Below are 17403 nucleotides of genomic sequence, written 5' to 3'. Positions count from 1 at the left end.
TTTGGTGGAATAGTAACATTTCTTCATATTTAATAGTTACGTACAAGTAACTCAAATGACATTATTTAGTGTTTCCAATGAAAATGTTCAGAGTTCAAGTCCTCTTCCCTTATTATATCTATCGAATAATTAAAAAAAGGTGGTGGTTTACTAATGGCAAATGTTAATGGTTCAAGTCAACTTATCTTTAAAACTTGAACTTAGCTAATACTATGTTAAATCTGGAAACGATATTTAAATTAAAAATAATAATAATAAAAAAAAAATAAAAAAATAAAAACCAAGAGGGGGTGGGGTGTGTAATTGGCTCAATATTCACTTTGTTTATTAAGAAGGAAGCAATGATGCATTCAACAATTATTAAAAGGTTATCGAATCTCCCTTCACTTGATTAACATCTCCTCATTGATTTCTCCTCATCAATATAACATCTTATTCCTCGTAAAGCTATCTGCCTTACTTGGTCGGAATACATTAGACTAATTGCCCAAAGCTTCCCACACCATCTGACCTTACCAAATAGAATGGTTAGCGGTTCTATTTATTATCACAATATCTGCAACGCGGTGCAGAATGACATGGAAGATGAAAGCGGAAAATGTGAAGGAAAAGGACGTCATATGTGAGGTCTCGGGCTCGAGGCTGTGGTATATGTATGAATAACTGAAACCGGAACGAGACTGATTCTTGGATCACACAGTAGAGTATGCTGTGGATATTCCTTAGTTTCGGTGCCAAAAACATGTTCAAATTAGGGGAAACTTTCATCATAGTGCGAGTCGGGAATCAACCTATCAAACAAACAATTAGGAATAAGATTACCTATCAATCACTTCTCCTACACCTTGCAGAAGTGAGAACTTTGAACATTGAGTACTTTTTTCAAATATAGGACAAGGGCTACGTTCTACTTTATTCACATTCACTGATTTCCTTTTCCCCCACCTTTCTTTTTACAAATAGCTGCTACCATTTTGCTAGTTATCATTTTCAAATAAATAAAATAAATATGCAAGCACTAAAATTAATAATCACTTACGTAACATTTAAATCCAAAAACAGTCATAACGGATTACAGTTTCTGAGTTCAATATTCAAGTTGTCACTTAATACATATGATGCCCTCACACAACAAAAACACCGGAGGAAACAGGATTGAAGTTGAACACACTGAAACCTATGCCATATTAAGTGAAAAGAATCCAGACAAGTCCACCATTGCCAGCACACAGCAGTAAAATGACATGTATCAAGTTGCTTCTTGACTCCATTGCTATTTATACACAAAATACAGGAAAACCATGTGATCTAAAATGCCTAGGTTGAATTATTTATTTACAGAAGGAAGATCCTCAGTCTTTTGATGAATCAACCAGGGACAAAATAATCCATCTTCTCCACAGGCAGATTCAGAACTGTAGTTTCCACCTATACCAAGGACACAACAAATGCCAAACATTAAAAAAATATAGAACAAAACACTACTATGACAAAAACTTCTTTTTCTTGGTCTTTAGCTTTAATGCTGCACATCTTAGGGGTCTGCAGATAAACTCTGACAACTAAGGAATGAACTAGATATCTTCATTTACTTGGCCAAAAAAAAAAAAAAATACAATAGATCTTCATTTAGGAGAAATTAATTCCAGCAAAGCATCTTGATTGTTTTTGTTGAGCTGCTGTATGCAAAAAGTAATTAAAACAAATCACCAATAAGAAGTGTGCATGTATGATGCATCCATTGTGGGAAGGAGTTTGGAGAGCTTTTAATGCTTCTGAATTCAAAGGGAAAAGTGGAAGAAACATGTACCTCATGAAATGGAACAAAGACAAAAGGCATCATGCCCCTCCGGTGTGAGACTGCAGGCACATCTGGGTTGTGTGATTCATCATCCTGCCACCCTTCAACCACCCCAAGGATGTCCTCATCAGGGTCATTAATCTCACTATCATTCACGCCACTAGTAACAAGTGAGAGTAGATCCATCCGATTGTTAGCCCCAACAGTTGTGCCTCTTAACCTATACAAGAAAGCAGATAACCAAAATAAAAATAAAAAAATAAAAAACTTGCAAGTAAAGGTTCCGTTTAACAAAGTAGGTAGGAGACTGCACAGTACGGATTGAAGGAAAAAAATTTAACCAATCTGTCATTGGTAGGTTAAAAAAATTTCGAACCACCATTGACCCACCAACCAACAAAAATGGTGGGTTGGTTGAAAATTTGGGTTTCAACTTGGCAGATTGGGTGGGTTAGTTTTTAGTTTTGTGTTGTATACTAAACGTCAAGTTTTATTTTACCATTTACGAATAAATTTAAAAAGTATGTCTTCTAAATCCTATAAACCATTGAAGGACTTGCAACAGAAGTATAAAACATTAAAGGAAGTCATAGGAAGTGTCCACTTACTAATATAAAAATATAAAAATCTATTAAGCAAATCCATGCCATTATGTATGCTTACGAATATGTCAGAAAAATATCACATTTTCCATATTAACATGTGTAAATTGTGGAGTAACTGATAAAAAGAAAAAACTTAAATTTGATATGAGATAAAAACTAACAAAAGATTAATATATAAATAGATGGGTTGGGTCGGGTCTTGGCGGATTAAAAAAACTCAACCCGCCACCCAACCCAATCAGCCACTTTTAAGTCTGCCCAACCCAGAAATAAATATTATATCCATGCGAGATGGTGCGGAGCAAAGCAGGTTGGGCGGTTTGGGTGGATGGTTGCACAGACCTAGTACTGCCAGTTGAGCAAGAGCTCATTGGCAAAAGTTCCATTTAACAGTGCATCTTAGTAACAATGAGTGGATGCTGCCCAAGCTGACTGGCTTCCCTTGACAATTCACAATTATGGCGTAACAAACACTTTCACATTATAATATTAGGATAATGCTGGTTGGTACTAATGCCCACCAAAGATCAATATGTACAGCTAGGAGGTAGCATTTACCATCTCATCTATCAGAAATGATAATAATATCGTAATCTATATGCACGTATTAAATACAAAAAAATATGCGTAGAAGTTTTTATTATCTCCATTTAAGTCCATTCTTTATGAGACACAGTTTTCAACTCATTTAGAAGAAGAAAAAGAAGAACAGGCAAGAATGAGTTGTCTAATTGCTGTCAACAAGCTTTGAGAAGAAACACCATAAAAAGTTTGCTAATTGTTCATTTCTCTAAGTCATTCTTTCATTTGTAAAAAGGTTCCAGAAACAGTAATATTCTTCTTCTTCTTCTGTAGAAATAAAAATGTTAAACAAAATTATAGGCAATAATTGCTATACCTTAAGCGGATTCTTAACACAGTAGGACGCAAGCCAGGATACAAAACAGCAGCTTCAACCTGCAATGAAAGAGGAGCCATAAATACCTCCAACATGCCTATTAAGCACTTGAAGAAGATAATAAAATGTAGTTGGAAAGCAGGCTTCCAACCAATTAGCATAATTAATAGAAAAACAAGAATATTCAAAAGGATATGAATTTAGATGCTTGGGAATTTGCAAAAAATTGAACCTAACCTGGTTATCAGACAATGTGTAATGGCCTTTATAAACACAGTCAGTTGAAGATGCTCGAAAGTTCATGCATTTTGCCACATCTTTGACCTTTTGTGAAGAATTCTAACCATTGCAGATTAAAGAAAATGGTAGCAGTTAGCTATAAAAAACAAAACTTCTTTTCCACCATTTCAATGGATCAAGTGAGTTAGGAGGATTATAACCTTGTAGAGAAATCTGCCAGATGGAAAAAATCTCATGTAACGGAAATAGCATACCTACAAAGCAGAAATATACAGAAGGATTAGCAGAAAAGAAAATGATACAATTGCATAACAAAAAGAGGTCAAAGCAGCTTTTATATTCCTATTCAATTCTTGCTTCTTCCATAATCAGCCAAAAGTGAAAATCTTTTAGGCAATTATTGTTGTGACTTGGTTCCCACAATTAGCATGTTCCATATCTCATCATTTCTAACTTGTATATGATGGGGTGCAATACATTGAATAATGGAGCCGATGAAGTCCATAATGGATCTCTCTCCATTTCAGAGAATGTAAGATCCTCACCAATCTTTTCCATTTACTCTAGTTATTCACATTTGGGCCCAGTGTGTATAACTCTATATTTGAAGAGAATGAAAAATCCTTCCCAAACTTTACACCAGGTACTCTTGTTATTCACATTTGGGCCAAGCGAAATGCCCAAATATGTCCCTTGACAAAGAGAATGTCAAAGTAGAGTAATACAATGGTGGAATTTTTAAAATATTAAACATTGAATGGTGTAAAATGTACAAAGATTTATACCAAGTGTAATTAGATCCTGACCCACAAATATATATTGAAAAGTAATTATTGATAAGAGGAACTATCTCATGTACACAGGATGTATACATATATAGCCTAAAGAATTAGAAATAATGGAAATTACAAATGAAAAGAGAGAGATCATTGGCATAGTTTCACACTACACTGCCAAAAAGCATGATTTTACCAATCTTATCATTCTCCAATCCAGTTATCCTCTCATAACTAGAAGGTATGTAGTATTGATGGGTATAGATTTATTTATAAAAAAGGACTGATATATGAGAGTTCTAAAAAAATGGAATCACCATTGCACCAATCATATCTTAAATCTAGAGAATGTTTCAAGGAAAGTGAAGTAATTTGAAGAAGCATGTCAAATGGGGGTTTTCGGCTTTCTTGATATCTTGTCCGTATTATACATGAACCAACTTGCACCTTGTAAAAGAACAAACCTTTTAAAGAATTATAAAAGAATATAACATGGATAAGGTAAATAGAACAGAAATATACCAAATGGACTGGATTGTTGACCTTCCACTCTGCAACTCCGGCACGAATATAGGTATTCCTACTCACATAAATACCTGAAATATGAACAAGTTTTAACTTCAAATGCTCTTCAGAAAGCCCAAGAGTTAAAGAAAAATGGAACAATAATAATAAAAGAATGGCACCCAAGTTTTGTTTATGAGCATTGCAAAAATATAAGGCAATAAGAAAAGAATAGAGTATATTCTCTTTATGTCCAGAGGGCAGAGTTGAGCAAATCTTTAACATCATAAACTTTTCTGGACAGACTGGACTAATTATCAAGCTGGGAGATCAACAGCATCAAACGATATGAGGTACAGAAATTAAAAATGCTCATAATTAAATGAAGAAAATTTATGTAAGCATATCTTACCATCTGTACGGACCCTTGGTCTTAAAAGCCACATTTTCCTCCATGAACCCTCATATTTTGACTGCAAAATTTTATAATTTTCCACCACTCCAGAGAGCTTCACAAAAGAGGTCCCAGTTTTAAGCTTTAATTATTACATACAATGAAATGAGAAATGGTTCATATTTCATAATAGACACCAAATTTACCTGCCAAGCCTTCAAGCATGCATTGCGCCAAAACACAGGGTTACGAATTGTGTACCTCCATTTCCGACAAACACAAGATGCCCTTCCTAAGTCATGTGGAGTCATTCTTGCAAAGACCTATGTTTAAAATCCATTAGATTTAAAAAAAAAAAATGTAAAAATAATTTTATCTTTTGAATTTCTCCTCTATGGTGCCTCTATTTGTATGCAAAGTCCAAAAATAAGGTTAGGGTTCTTTTCTTTTCCCACCATCACTAAGCTACCAATCAGAAGATAATGAATAGATAACAAATAATGAAAATATTTATCATAGCAATTAGGTTCTCTTAAAATATATGGTCATGGCCAAGGTTTATAGCATCCTGACCAAACATACAATACCTCAAAGAGAAGTTCATCGGGCAAACAGCGATGTAGTAATGCTGACTCAACATATGGTTTGCTACTAACACTTCCGAATGGTGCAACAGGCCTAACATTAATTCCATAGAGATCTGAAACATAAAACCTGAAACAATAAGAACTCATAAAACCTAAAATCCAAAGTGCGAATTTAGATCACGGTGATAGCATATGTTAATAGCAAATAGAGTGATTGGAGATTACCAAGCCAAGGCCTTTTTGTTACAAAGTACTGAACCGTCTTCAACCGCAAAGCTGTTTCAAGTTCAGGAGGAACTGATAACGCAAAATCTGCAATGCATTATAACCAATAGAGATTTATATAACCAAGAAAGACAGGCCTTTTGACTTCAATTCTCATTCAAACCAAAATACATATTTGAATTTAAATGAGAAATGCTATGTTCACAATATTTTCACAACAAATCTTAAGTAGTAGGTTGTTACTAATTGTTATTGGTGGGCAAACAGTAATTTCAGTGGTGGGTTTAAATTAGAACAAATAACAACTTACCACTTAGGATTTGTTGTGTAAATGTCATGGACGGAGCACTTTTTATTTTATATTTTCCATTCTATGGGAGTTGAGTAAACCAAAATTCAAACTAAAATGTGCTTTTACTGCAACTACTTGACTCAATTGAGGTGAGTTGGAGAGACAGGTGTGTGATTCTAATTAAAATTGAAACGAAATGAAACACAAAGATTCTAAATTTTATTTATTTTCATATTTCTCAGAACCTAATCGCATGCTACAATAAATTTCATATCAGTATATCTTCGAAACAACCAGATAACAACTGTAGTACATGTGATGCGAATATACAACAAATACCCATAACGTAAAATCACAAAATTCAAATAAAATATAACAATTTAGCAAATGGGCATAACGAATATACCACAAAATTTCACGCAAAATTTCAGTGAATTGTCAAGTACTAAGCTTCAGGAATTTGATAATAAAATCAGTCTAATCGAATGGAAAATTAGAATAATTTTAGTGAAAAACCATAATACCTGAAGCCATTGAGAATGGATAAATGGGTTTTTCCTCTGAGACAATGGAAGCTTAGGCCCCTCAATTTTCTCGGGAAAATTGGGATGAAAATGACACAGGAAAATTGGACGAGAAACTACGCTACGCTATTATACCGTTTATAGTTACCGAAGACCGACTACAAGGAAGGAAACTGTCCACTGGTGGTCCCATTCTGAGGCTTTTAGATGCGTAGATTGTCAGCAGACTCAGTAAAATTATGAATTTGACGGCTAAGACGTGGTTTGCTTGTCTTGCTTGTTTGGTCCGACTAAGTAGGCATTTTTTCATAAATAACTAAAAAAGGCAAACTATTTTGTTAGTTAGCAAACTTTTGAAACAATTTTGCTATCTAACAATTCGAGCATGTTAGTGTCGATTTTGGGCTATTATGTACGGTTGCCTGTTGCGCCAGCAGCTGAGGTGGACGTCCACGTAGGAGGCATTGAAATCGAGTATAGTGGACTCGAGTTCTGGAAATCGAGTCTACTGGACTCGGTTTTCATTCATGGAAACCAAGCCCTATGGACTCGATTTAGTAACGCAGAGATAGAGAGATGCCAGAGATCAAAATGCAAAGATGAACAATGAAGAAGAAAGAAACAATTATGCAAACCCAACAACCCAAACGCCGATTTTGACCAAACCCAGGCGGCAAAAGCTTTAGGCGATGGAAATTAGATCGGACATGGTTTCTTGCCGCCACTCTAGTGGAAGAAAGAAGCAACAATGCAAAAACCCAACAACCTAGGTGCCGATTCTAACCAAACCCAGGCGGCGAAAGCTTCAGGCAATGGAAATCGGATCAGACGTGTGGTTTCTCACTACCGCTCCAGTGGAGGAGAAGAACATGTTGGAGAGTGGGTTTGATTTGTTTTGGATTTGATTTGTTCATGGGTTTTTAGGGCTTGGAAGTGGAGATGTGGGACGGCATTTGGAGAAAAAAGGAACGGAAGAACAAGAAAAAAATTCGTGTAAGTTTGAGTGATGTTTTGAGTGGTTTGGGCTAAACTAAAATCGAGTTCAGAAGGCTCGGTTTTTCATTAAACTAAACCGAGTCCTTTGGGCTCGATTTGCATGAAGGAAAAGTGAGTTCTTTGGGCTCGATTTCTGGCCTACGTGGACAGTTTGTCCAACTCAGCTGCTGGTGCAATGGAAAATCGAGTGCAATATACTCGATTTATACACCAAAATTGAGTCCCAGGGACTTGATTTGTTAGATACCAAAATAGTTTCAAACCTTGGCTAACTAATAAAATAGTTTGGATTTTATAGTTATTTAAAAAAAAAAAATTCGACTAAATAAACTTTTTGTTTTTATTTGAACCTTTCATTTTTGTTTTTTTTGTTTTTTTAAGGATAAAAATAGAGTACACTTTTTTATTCAACACTAAAAAGGTACAGTAATTTATTTATTAAAGCTAGGCTCATGTAAAAAATTGATAATATTTGTGAACAACACCACGTACTTGAGATCAAAAAATTGATAAAGTAATTGGGGTCTAGGGGAAAAGGGTTCGAGCTACGGAGTTAGCAGCATGTTGTATTTATTTCAAAAAAAAAAAAAAAACTTTAAAGAGTCCAATGGCAAAGGTAAGGAGGAGTGTGCATAAATGGGGTTGAGGGACGTTTTCAATTTAATCTATCATGGTTGGATTGGAAAAAATTCAACTCAACCCATCACAAGGGTCCAAATCAACTCACATGAGTCAAGTTGGATAGGATTGGACTCACAGGTTGGATGGTAAAAAATACAAATAAAAAAAATAAATAATATGAGCATTAGAACAACAACAACATTCCAAGTGTTTGCTGCCCAGCTATCTTCTAAAAATTCCAAGCATGGCACCATACACAAATTATCAAACCAACACAAATAATTAATTCCAATGAGAATCAATAATAAAATATCAAAAATAGTTTTATTTCAACTCAGTTGAGAAACAAAATAGAATAGCAGCAATAATACAACTATTTGTTGGCTCCTACCATCTTCTGAAATGAGAAAATCACTTAATAGGTTAGAGTTTATGTTTTATATCAGGAAGAGGGGCAAAGTATTAATTAACAAAAAATATAATATAATATATATATATATATATATATGCAATATATATTAAATATAGGTAAGTCAAATTGGATGAATTTACTGACTCAAAATAGACCCAACCTGAAGCACCAAAAAAAAAAAAAAAAAAAAAAAAAAATGGCAACCTGAGCCAACCCATCATCCCCTGAAATGTTGGCGGGTTGGTTGAACACCCCTAAAGCTTGGATTTAACTTCAAATACAAAATTTATTGACACATGTATGCACGTACATTCCACAAAAATATAGCATATTCATTATTTTTGATTGATTTGTTATAGTTATTTTTTGTATAAATTAATCACTTTTTTTTCAAAGTCAAAATTCTACTTGTGAATGAAAATATTTTTTATAGTTACATGGACACCAAATATTACTTAAATTTATGTTATCATGTAATTATTCTCAAGTTTTATTCTTTTGAACACAAAGTTTTATAAATGAGAATAAATTATTACATGAAGAATTTGAGATTTTTTTTCCCTCTTTTCACTTTTAGAAGATAAAAATAATATTCTCTTTTTTAGAGACTTCTTTTTTTTTTTTTTTTTGAGAAGAAAGTTGTAAATTTTATTAATAGAAAGGAGTCAAGTTGGCTTGAATTACAACTATAAGGTGTGGAAAGACATCCTCCATTCACACTGATAAACTTGTGACATGGATTGCATATATAACAAGGTTATGACCTACATAGTTACTTTATTAATAAACATGAAAATAGCTAATTTTTCCAAAGGCACCTGCAAACAACTTCACATCATGTATCCAATGACCAAAGAAGGCTAGAGAAGCACTCTCATCTCTAAGAGAGTTGATTATGATATCTAATGGTGAACCAAAAATTGGATTATCTCCCATTCGTCCATAGTGTCGTCCAAGTCCAGAAATGTTGTCCCAACACGAGAAGGTCGCCCCAGTGTAAGAAGGTCGTCCAGCATGGAAGCACCTGGACAACCTCCCAACATTTAGAAATTATCAGAGTAAATTTATGTTTAAGAACTTATAATTCGGACCACGTTCCACTATTCTGAAATATAAGCAAAATCTCTATTCATCGCTCTAACTTCCCACTAAATTCTTAACTTCTAATAGCAGTTGTAAAAGATAAGTTTGAACCTTCCAACTTCCATAGCAGTAATGGAAGTTAAGTCTGAACATTCTAACTTCCATCCACGTTGAGGAAGTTATTAAACAAGTAACCACTCCAAAACTCACTATAAAAGGACTCATCTATATCAAATAAAGGTAAGTTTTCATCACTCCAAAAGTTGGGATTCTTGAGTTCTAAAGAGAAAACTAACTTAAGCATCGGAGGGTTCTTGGCCGGTTCACCTCGGTCACCTTTGATCTTGTATTCTTTTTCTTTTCAGGCCTTTTAAGCAACCAATAGTCCATTGAAGCCCGGAGCATTTAACCTACTGTTTTTCTATGCACTATCAATATCAATTTCAACTTCCAAAGAAAATTCAAGAACTCTCCCACAGGACCGGCTCAATGAATTTTGGGGCCTAAAGAGACAATTTTAAATGGGATCTTATCTATTAATTTTTTTAAATCATTTGTAAGATTTTCATGCATTGTTTATCTAATAACAAATTTATCTAGAGATCCTTTTGACATTTAATTAAGTTTTTTATGTTTTATTTTTATAAATTTTCATATACAAATAAATATTTAAAAATAATACATAAAATAAAAAATAATTTTTTATTAAAAGATAGAAAAAGATAAAATAATATTTACAGAGTAGAATAGTAAAACCTAATTTATAAAAAGACACTATTGAAGCTTTACTTATTGTTGAGGTACAAATTTTTGGGCCTTAATTTCATTAGCCCACTCACAAAGTACCCACATAAGCCCACACATTATTTTAAAACCCACATAAATATTACCCATATATATTGCCCAAGTATTCTCCATGTTATTGGGCCTTCACAAATACTCTATACACAAAGCCCATAAATTGTCTTGGGCCCTCTCACAAATATTACCCATTATAGCCTACATATTATCCAACTTGGGTTTTCACAAAAATACTCACCATATTGGGCCACAAAATTACACCATCTCTATAAAAAGTGCAAAAGCATTTACCTTGTGGGAAAATCCAAAAAAAGTCCGTTGCTACACGGCACCCTAAAACTTGTTGCTACACGGCAATCTTACAAAGCCCGTTGCTATACGACACTCTTACAAAGCCCGTTACTACACGGCACCCTAAAACCCGTTGCTACGCGGTACCCTAAAGCCCGTTACTACACGGCACTATTACAAAGCCTGTTGCTACACGGCACCCTTACTAAGTCCGTTGCTACACGACAATATTTTTACAAAATCTCAAACTATTTACAAAAGCTCAAATACTGATTTGGCACCTATTTACAAAAGCCCAAATATTATTTTTGGCAACTACTCATGAAGCCCAAATGCTAATTTTGCACCTATTTTACAAAGCCCAAATATTAATTTGGCGCTTAGAGCAACCACATCAGCTCGTGCAAATTTTCTGTCTATTTTGCAAGAAAAAACCTACTTTTTCTATTTTACACATTCACTTTTACAAAACAACCACATCAATTTATCTATTCTACACATTTATTTAATAAAATATTCATTCTTTTTACATTTTTTATTATTTTATTCCCTCTCCTCTCTGGCACAAACTCATCACCTCGTCTTCTCCGTCCACACCCACACCCAGCTAGCCACCCTTCCACAAAATCTGGCCATGGATTCACCGATCTTCCACAACCAGCACCATCAAGAAAAACCAACTCACTCAATCCCAAACCCATTCATCACCCACCAAACCTGAAACCCAGTCAAGCCATCATCACCCACCCAACCCGAAACCCACTAATGATTTGATGATTTGATCGACATGGTTTGATGAACAGAGAGGCCTTCGTTTGATGATTTGATCGGCGTGGTTCGATGATCAGTGATCGTGTGGCTTGATGATAGAAAAAATTTGAAACAAGAAACCCCCAAAAAAATTAGCTTAGAGAAACTCCCAAGAATCTTGATTGAAACCAAAAAACCCTAAAATCTCAATGAGAAAAACCCATACCTTTTTTAGAGAAATCAACCCCAAAGTCTGTCAATATAGAAGATTCCGTCTGTCAATTGATCAACCCTCCTCACGGAACTGCAAAACTCACAAACTGATCACATTATTATTTCTCGTGGTGATGAGAATGAGCAAAAGAATTCAGACTGTAATATGAGAGGAAGAACTCAAGAGGGAGAGGGAAGCTGAGACCTGAGAAAGGCGTTGGTGTGCTCAGTGAGAGGAGAGAGAGAAAAAAGAGCGAAAATGAGGTTTTTATTATACTGTACAAATAATATTATTTTAAGGGATAAACGGGCTACAGTGCTCGTGTAAATTTACACGGGTACTGTAGCTTGTTGAAAATTTTAGATGAGTTTACACGATTTTAAATGGACTGATGTAGTGTGTTTTTTGGTTCAAAATGTGTAAAAATGGTCAAAATGTGTATTTTACACATTTATAGAAGAGCTGGTGTGGATGCTCTTATCTTGCAAAACCCAAATACTAATTTGGCAACTATCTCTAAAAGCCCAAATAATAATTTGGCACTATTTTCATAAAGCCCAAATAAGAATTTGGCAACTATTCCTACAAAAGCCCAAATCTATGTTAGCAACTATTCCTACAAAGGCCCAAAGTCTATTTTGGCAACTATTTCACAAAACCCAAAACACTATTTTGGCAAAAACAATTACTTTACACTCAAAACCCAAATGCTATTTTGGCACATATTTACAAAATGCAAATATTATTTTGACACTTGTTTTACATATACCAAATCCCACACTCATGGGAAATATAAATATTCATCCCTCAAGAAATACCTCTCTTACAAGATTTATAAAAATCCATGAATATCACCCATGGCAAAACTATTCATTTTGTAGAGACAACCAAGCCCAAGGAGGCTTAACTACAAAGCCCAGCTGGACCAGCCCAGCTCACACACAAATGCCAGCAGCAAAAGGTCACGTGAGCTGACCAACCGAAATCCAGTACAATTGAACAGCTAGAGCCCTTTCCCATCAAGTCCAAACTTGTCTAAATCAGATCAAAAGAGGACACGTGTCCCTCAAGGATTGAATCCTTCCTTCACAAGCTAAAATCCCACCATTTCTCATGTGACATAAAGCTGAGATGGATGTGATAGAAAACTGGGAAGCTTCAACTAACTGTCCCTTCTTTCTTCTCCAACCCAGCTAGTCAAAAATCAAGAGCAGCCATGATCAGGCCATTAAAGCTCCTGAAGCAACATGAAATCAGCTCATTTTCATACTAAAAATGTGTATTATCTGGTTCATGGACCAATCACATAAACCCCAAATTGGGAAACTTAGGGAAATGTGATTTGGAAGGCACTAAGGGGATCCCAGCAGAGTTCCCAGCAAGGGCTCCAAGGTTGACACCTGGCTTGGGGTGATCTAATCTACCCTAGGGAGCTCTGATTCTAGTTACAGCATAACCAAGATCATTAGCCTTAAGCATGCTTTAATCCCATCAGTCAAGGTCAATCAGCATTCAATACTAAGTTCGAATCCCAGCTGTTATTACCCAAAACAGCAACAACCTTCTAAAAACTGAGCTTACCAATATTAGCTAAAATCCCAAGAACGATTCTCTAAGAATTTTTTGAGGATTAGGAAAGATTTAGCAAAGATCATTTGCTAATCACCCCCTAAAAACCCAGATATAAATGGAACTCTCCATTAATGCTAAAACAACACACTAAGGAGACCAAGATACACTAAAACATACATAAGGGAAGACTTTTTCTCAACCTCTTTGCTTGAGCCTCCTCTAAGTTCTGAAAAAAGTTACTGAGTTCTTAGTTTCCAAGCCTAGAAACTAAGTCCCCAGCTCCTAGCTCAAAAACACTTCTCATAACTCTATTCATATACACTCATCTACCCTCAGCAGAAAGCTCCAGCAGTTTTACTATACACTCTCACTTATTACTCATACTACTCACAAATGACTTTCTCTACTCATTACTCACTATATATTCATGAGCATGCCTTGACACCATAATGATCTTGCTGTGCTAGCTAGGATCTCTCTCTCTCCCTTCATCTCACACTAAGTTTTCCTCATTATTTGTCATAATGGAACTCACGATATTTACTTATTCATCTACTATTAATGGTTATGATGTAACTGTTATTATAGAATTTTTCTCTCATATTGTTGTATTAGAAGATTCTTCTTTAGAGCTAATAGATGATGAGTTTGAAAGTGTAGATATTTCCCTTAATCTGTGAAATAGCTAACAGCTAGAAGTTTATCCTGTTTTATCTCTTTTACTGCGGGACACTTTACTGCTGAGCCATTTTCTGCAGAAACACTTTACTGTTGGGTTATTTCTTACAATATGTTTTTTAACCATGCTGATGTGTCCACTGTAAAAATTGTTTGTGGGCTACTTTTGTTAGTCCCAATCTAGGCCCAAGGCATAAAATATAGTAGATTCCTTGGATTTTCACCAATAGCCTTTGGACCGTACATCAAGCCCATCGTTGAGTTTTGGTTTAGACCCCCCAACCCAACATAAATCTTATTTGTCGGAAATGAAACTTTTTCGCCCCGGACACTTATCAATAGATCATCTAACGCTCTCAACCTGCAAAAAAATGATAATTAGTTCTAATCAAACAAATAAAATGAGCACTTCTATTTTACCCAAAAAAAAAAAAAAAGAGCACTTCTAAGAAAATGTAAAACTAAAAACAATTAAGAAAAGGTAAACTAAAGCAAAGAAGTTTGCGGCGAAATACAATTAAAAAATCTAAATGAAAGCAAATAATAAGTGTACACAGGTTAAAAAAAGAAAAAAAAGAAAAAAGAAAAAGAAAAGACAAGATAAATCTGGGATGTGTCGTACAGTATGACACCATAGAAAATGCAAAGCCTTTTCATTCATCTCCTTTATCAAATATCAAACTAACCAGACCCAGTTACCAAGTACTTAAACTCACCAGTATAGAGAAAATTAGAAACTTAAAAAAAGAAGGCCAAGCTGGCCAAGAAAGATAGAAGAATTTTGAAAAAGTAAAGACTTTTATTTCACATGTTCAAGAGACTGTCGAGTTTGAAGGGGAGGGGACCTGAATGGCTCTAACTACCAACCGATTCAGGGAGAGATGACAGGATAGAGCTAACAACAACTTTGGTTAATTGAGGGAGAATATTTCAGGTGATAAATTTTAATTTTGGAGTTTTGGAGAGAGTCATGAGATTGTTCTATCTTTTAGTGTGTGCGGGACTAGTCTAAATTCATAGGCATAGAAAGGAATTCCAAGCATCGGAAAGAAAGAGTCAAACAAAGACAAAGTGCACGGCTACTGTGAGAGAGAGAGAGAGAGATTTTCATGCATTGGCTAAATTTTGGTGTTTAATTTAACACGTAGACAAGATAATTATTAGTGTAAATTTTTCTTCTAAATTTTATTTTTGGGATTTTTTTGAAAGAATTCGTATATTAATATATATATATATATATATATTTTTTTTTTCCGGTTAGTATTTTGGATTTTTAAGCAATGCGTGGGCCTTCTTTCACCCATAGTTGGAGCCTTCTCTCACTTGGGGCCTTAGGCAATGAACGGCCTTAGTTGCATCCTAGGTTGAGCCGGTCCTGCTCTCCCACATTCTTCTCATAAAAATAAAAATAAAAAAAAAATAAAAATAAAAAAAGGAAAAGAAGGAACTCTCCCACATTCGGTTGCTTTTTTGTTACTTAAAACTTTACTTTGATATTTTCCTCTATTTTTATTTCTTTACGTAAGTTTTGAATCTTTCCCTCTCCTCCTGTAGGAGCTCTCTCTCTCGTGGAAACGAGCCTTGCCTCCCCTGGTTTACTCCAAGGGGCTTTCCCTTCTCAAACTCTTCCAAATCTTTCAATCCTTTTCTAATCTTTTCAATTGCCACCAATTCTTTCTGTGTTACTAAGGGAGTATAGCGGAGACTATGGCTGAAGATGTTATTGTAAGCATGGGTAGTCTGAAGTTAACGAATGAAGAGGCAGAGGAGATTCAAGTCTCTGATGAGGGAAGGATGGATGAAATTGATAGTTGTGTTTTGAGCTTGATAGGGAAATTTTTAACGTGCAAGCCCTTTAATAGGAAGGCGGCAAAAAACACGTTGCGTAGAGCGTGGGGGCTTGACAAGGAGTTGCAGATCTCTGAGGTGGGAAACAATCTGTTTCAATTTAAGTTTCAGTCAGAGTACGATCTTGAACGGATATTGAGGGGAGGGCCATGGACTTTCGACAACCAGCTTTTGATGCTCACTCGGTGGAAGTCAGGCATGAGTGCAAACAATGTGGTCTTAGAACACGCATCTTTGTGGGTCCAAATTTGGGGGGTGCCTTTCAACATGATGTCTCCAAGCGTGGCGAGGGAGGTGGGAAATAAGATGGGAACAGTGGAGGATGTGGAGCGTCGTCGGCGTATGGATGAACAAAATTTTTTCTTGAGAGTTTGGGTGGCTCTACCTATATCCAAACCGCTGAGGAGAGGTGGTTTTTTGCAAGGTTCATACGGCAAGCGCCATTGGGTCACGTATAAGTACGAAAGGATGCCATTGTTCTGCCATTACTGTGGGTTTCTCGGTCACGATATCCATCACTGTCCGGCGCACTTTTCAGCGTCGAAGATGGAAAAATCTATTGATTACCAATACGGAGATTGGCTGAAAGCAGACAGTGGCTGAAGTAAATCCTCACCACGTCGAAGCAAAGACAGCTCACCTAGAGCCGCAACAACAGGTAGTTTTGATGATCAAGATAAGGAGAGAAGTGAGGTACAGGACGCAGCGAAGACGATGACCAGTGCAGAAACGTCCATGGAAGGCCGAAATTCGAATAACGGAAATCTCGGGATTGGAAGGAATATACCAGATTTTCCGGAGCAAATCTCGGCGGATGACGCAGCTCAAAATTTTAATGAGGACATGCTCGTTACGTCATTACCGCTGGGTGGAGATTTGTTTACAAATTTAAATGCAGGTTCAAACGATATACCAAGCACAGTCAACCCAATGTTGGGCCATACGGAGCAAAAGCCCAATAAACCAAAGTGTACGTGGACTAGAATGGTCAGGATGGACGTTGGGCCTTCAAAAATATTGCATAACACTTTAAAGCCCACAACGGGCAAGAGAGGACTGGGAGATGCTCTGTTTGAGGATTGCAATACAGAGAAGGAAGTTGGCTCTCAAAAACGTTCCAAGGTTGACGTCGAAGATGAAAATTCTGGTTATTTATCGGCGGGGGTGGTGGACCACCCTTGCCGGGAGCAATGAAAATTCTGAGTTGGAATTGCCAAGGGCTTGGGAACCCTTGGACAGTTCGTAGTCTTCACAAAATTGTGAAGGAACAAGTTCCTGACATTTGTTTCCT

At 35.9% G+C, this 17403-nt stretch overlaps 2 protein-coding genes across 7 annotated transcripts in view; one reads left to right on the top strand and one right to left on the bottom strand.

The window, feature by feature from the left end:
• Positions 1-7407, bottom strand: part of LOC115959931 (F-box protein 7) — a 50830-nt gene extending 43423 nt beyond the window's left edge. For 2 of the 6 annotated variants that reach the window (XM_031078606.1, XM_031078608.1), the window contains exons 1-3: positions 6847-7407; positions 6031-6117; positions 5806-5918 (exon numbers count right to left, since the gene is read on the bottom strand). In XM_031078606.1, the coding sequence (XP_030934466.1) occupies positions 5806-5918; positions 6031-6117; positions 6847-6856 (210 nt within the window). In that variant the 5' untranslated portion in view covers positions 6857-7407. Of the gene's footprint in view, positions 1-1019; positions 1429-1586; positions 1680-1810; positions 2022-3304; positions 3364-3541; positions 3644-3744; positions 3799-4842; positions 4917-5236; positions 5334-5424; positions 5542-5805; positions 5919-6030; positions 6118-6846 lie in introns of those variants that run through there. The other 4 variants (XM_031078603.1, XM_031078605.1, XM_031078607.1 and 1 more) reach the window with 4 other exon arrangements.
• Positions 7408-15971: 8564 nt separating this feature from the next.
• On the top strand, positions 15972-16715 carry LOC115961633. The gene has a single exon (XM_031080577.1). The coding sequence runs from the start codon at positions 15972-15974 to the stop codon at positions 16713-16715; it is 744 nt and encodes a 247-aa protein (XP_030936437.1).
• The last annotated feature ends 688 nt before the right edge of the window (positions 16716-17403 follow it).

The sequence above is a fragment of the Quercus lobata genome, chromosome 9 (genome assembly GCF_001633185.2).
Source record: "Quercus lobata isolate SW786 chromosome 9, ValleyOak3.0 Primary Assembly, whole genome shotgun sequence".
NCBI classification, from domain to species: domain Eukaryota; kingdom Viridiplantae; phylum Streptophyta; class Magnoliopsida; order Fagales; family Fagaceae; genus Quercus; species Quercus lobata.
This window is presented reverse-complemented; position numbering and strand designations above follow the sequence as displayed.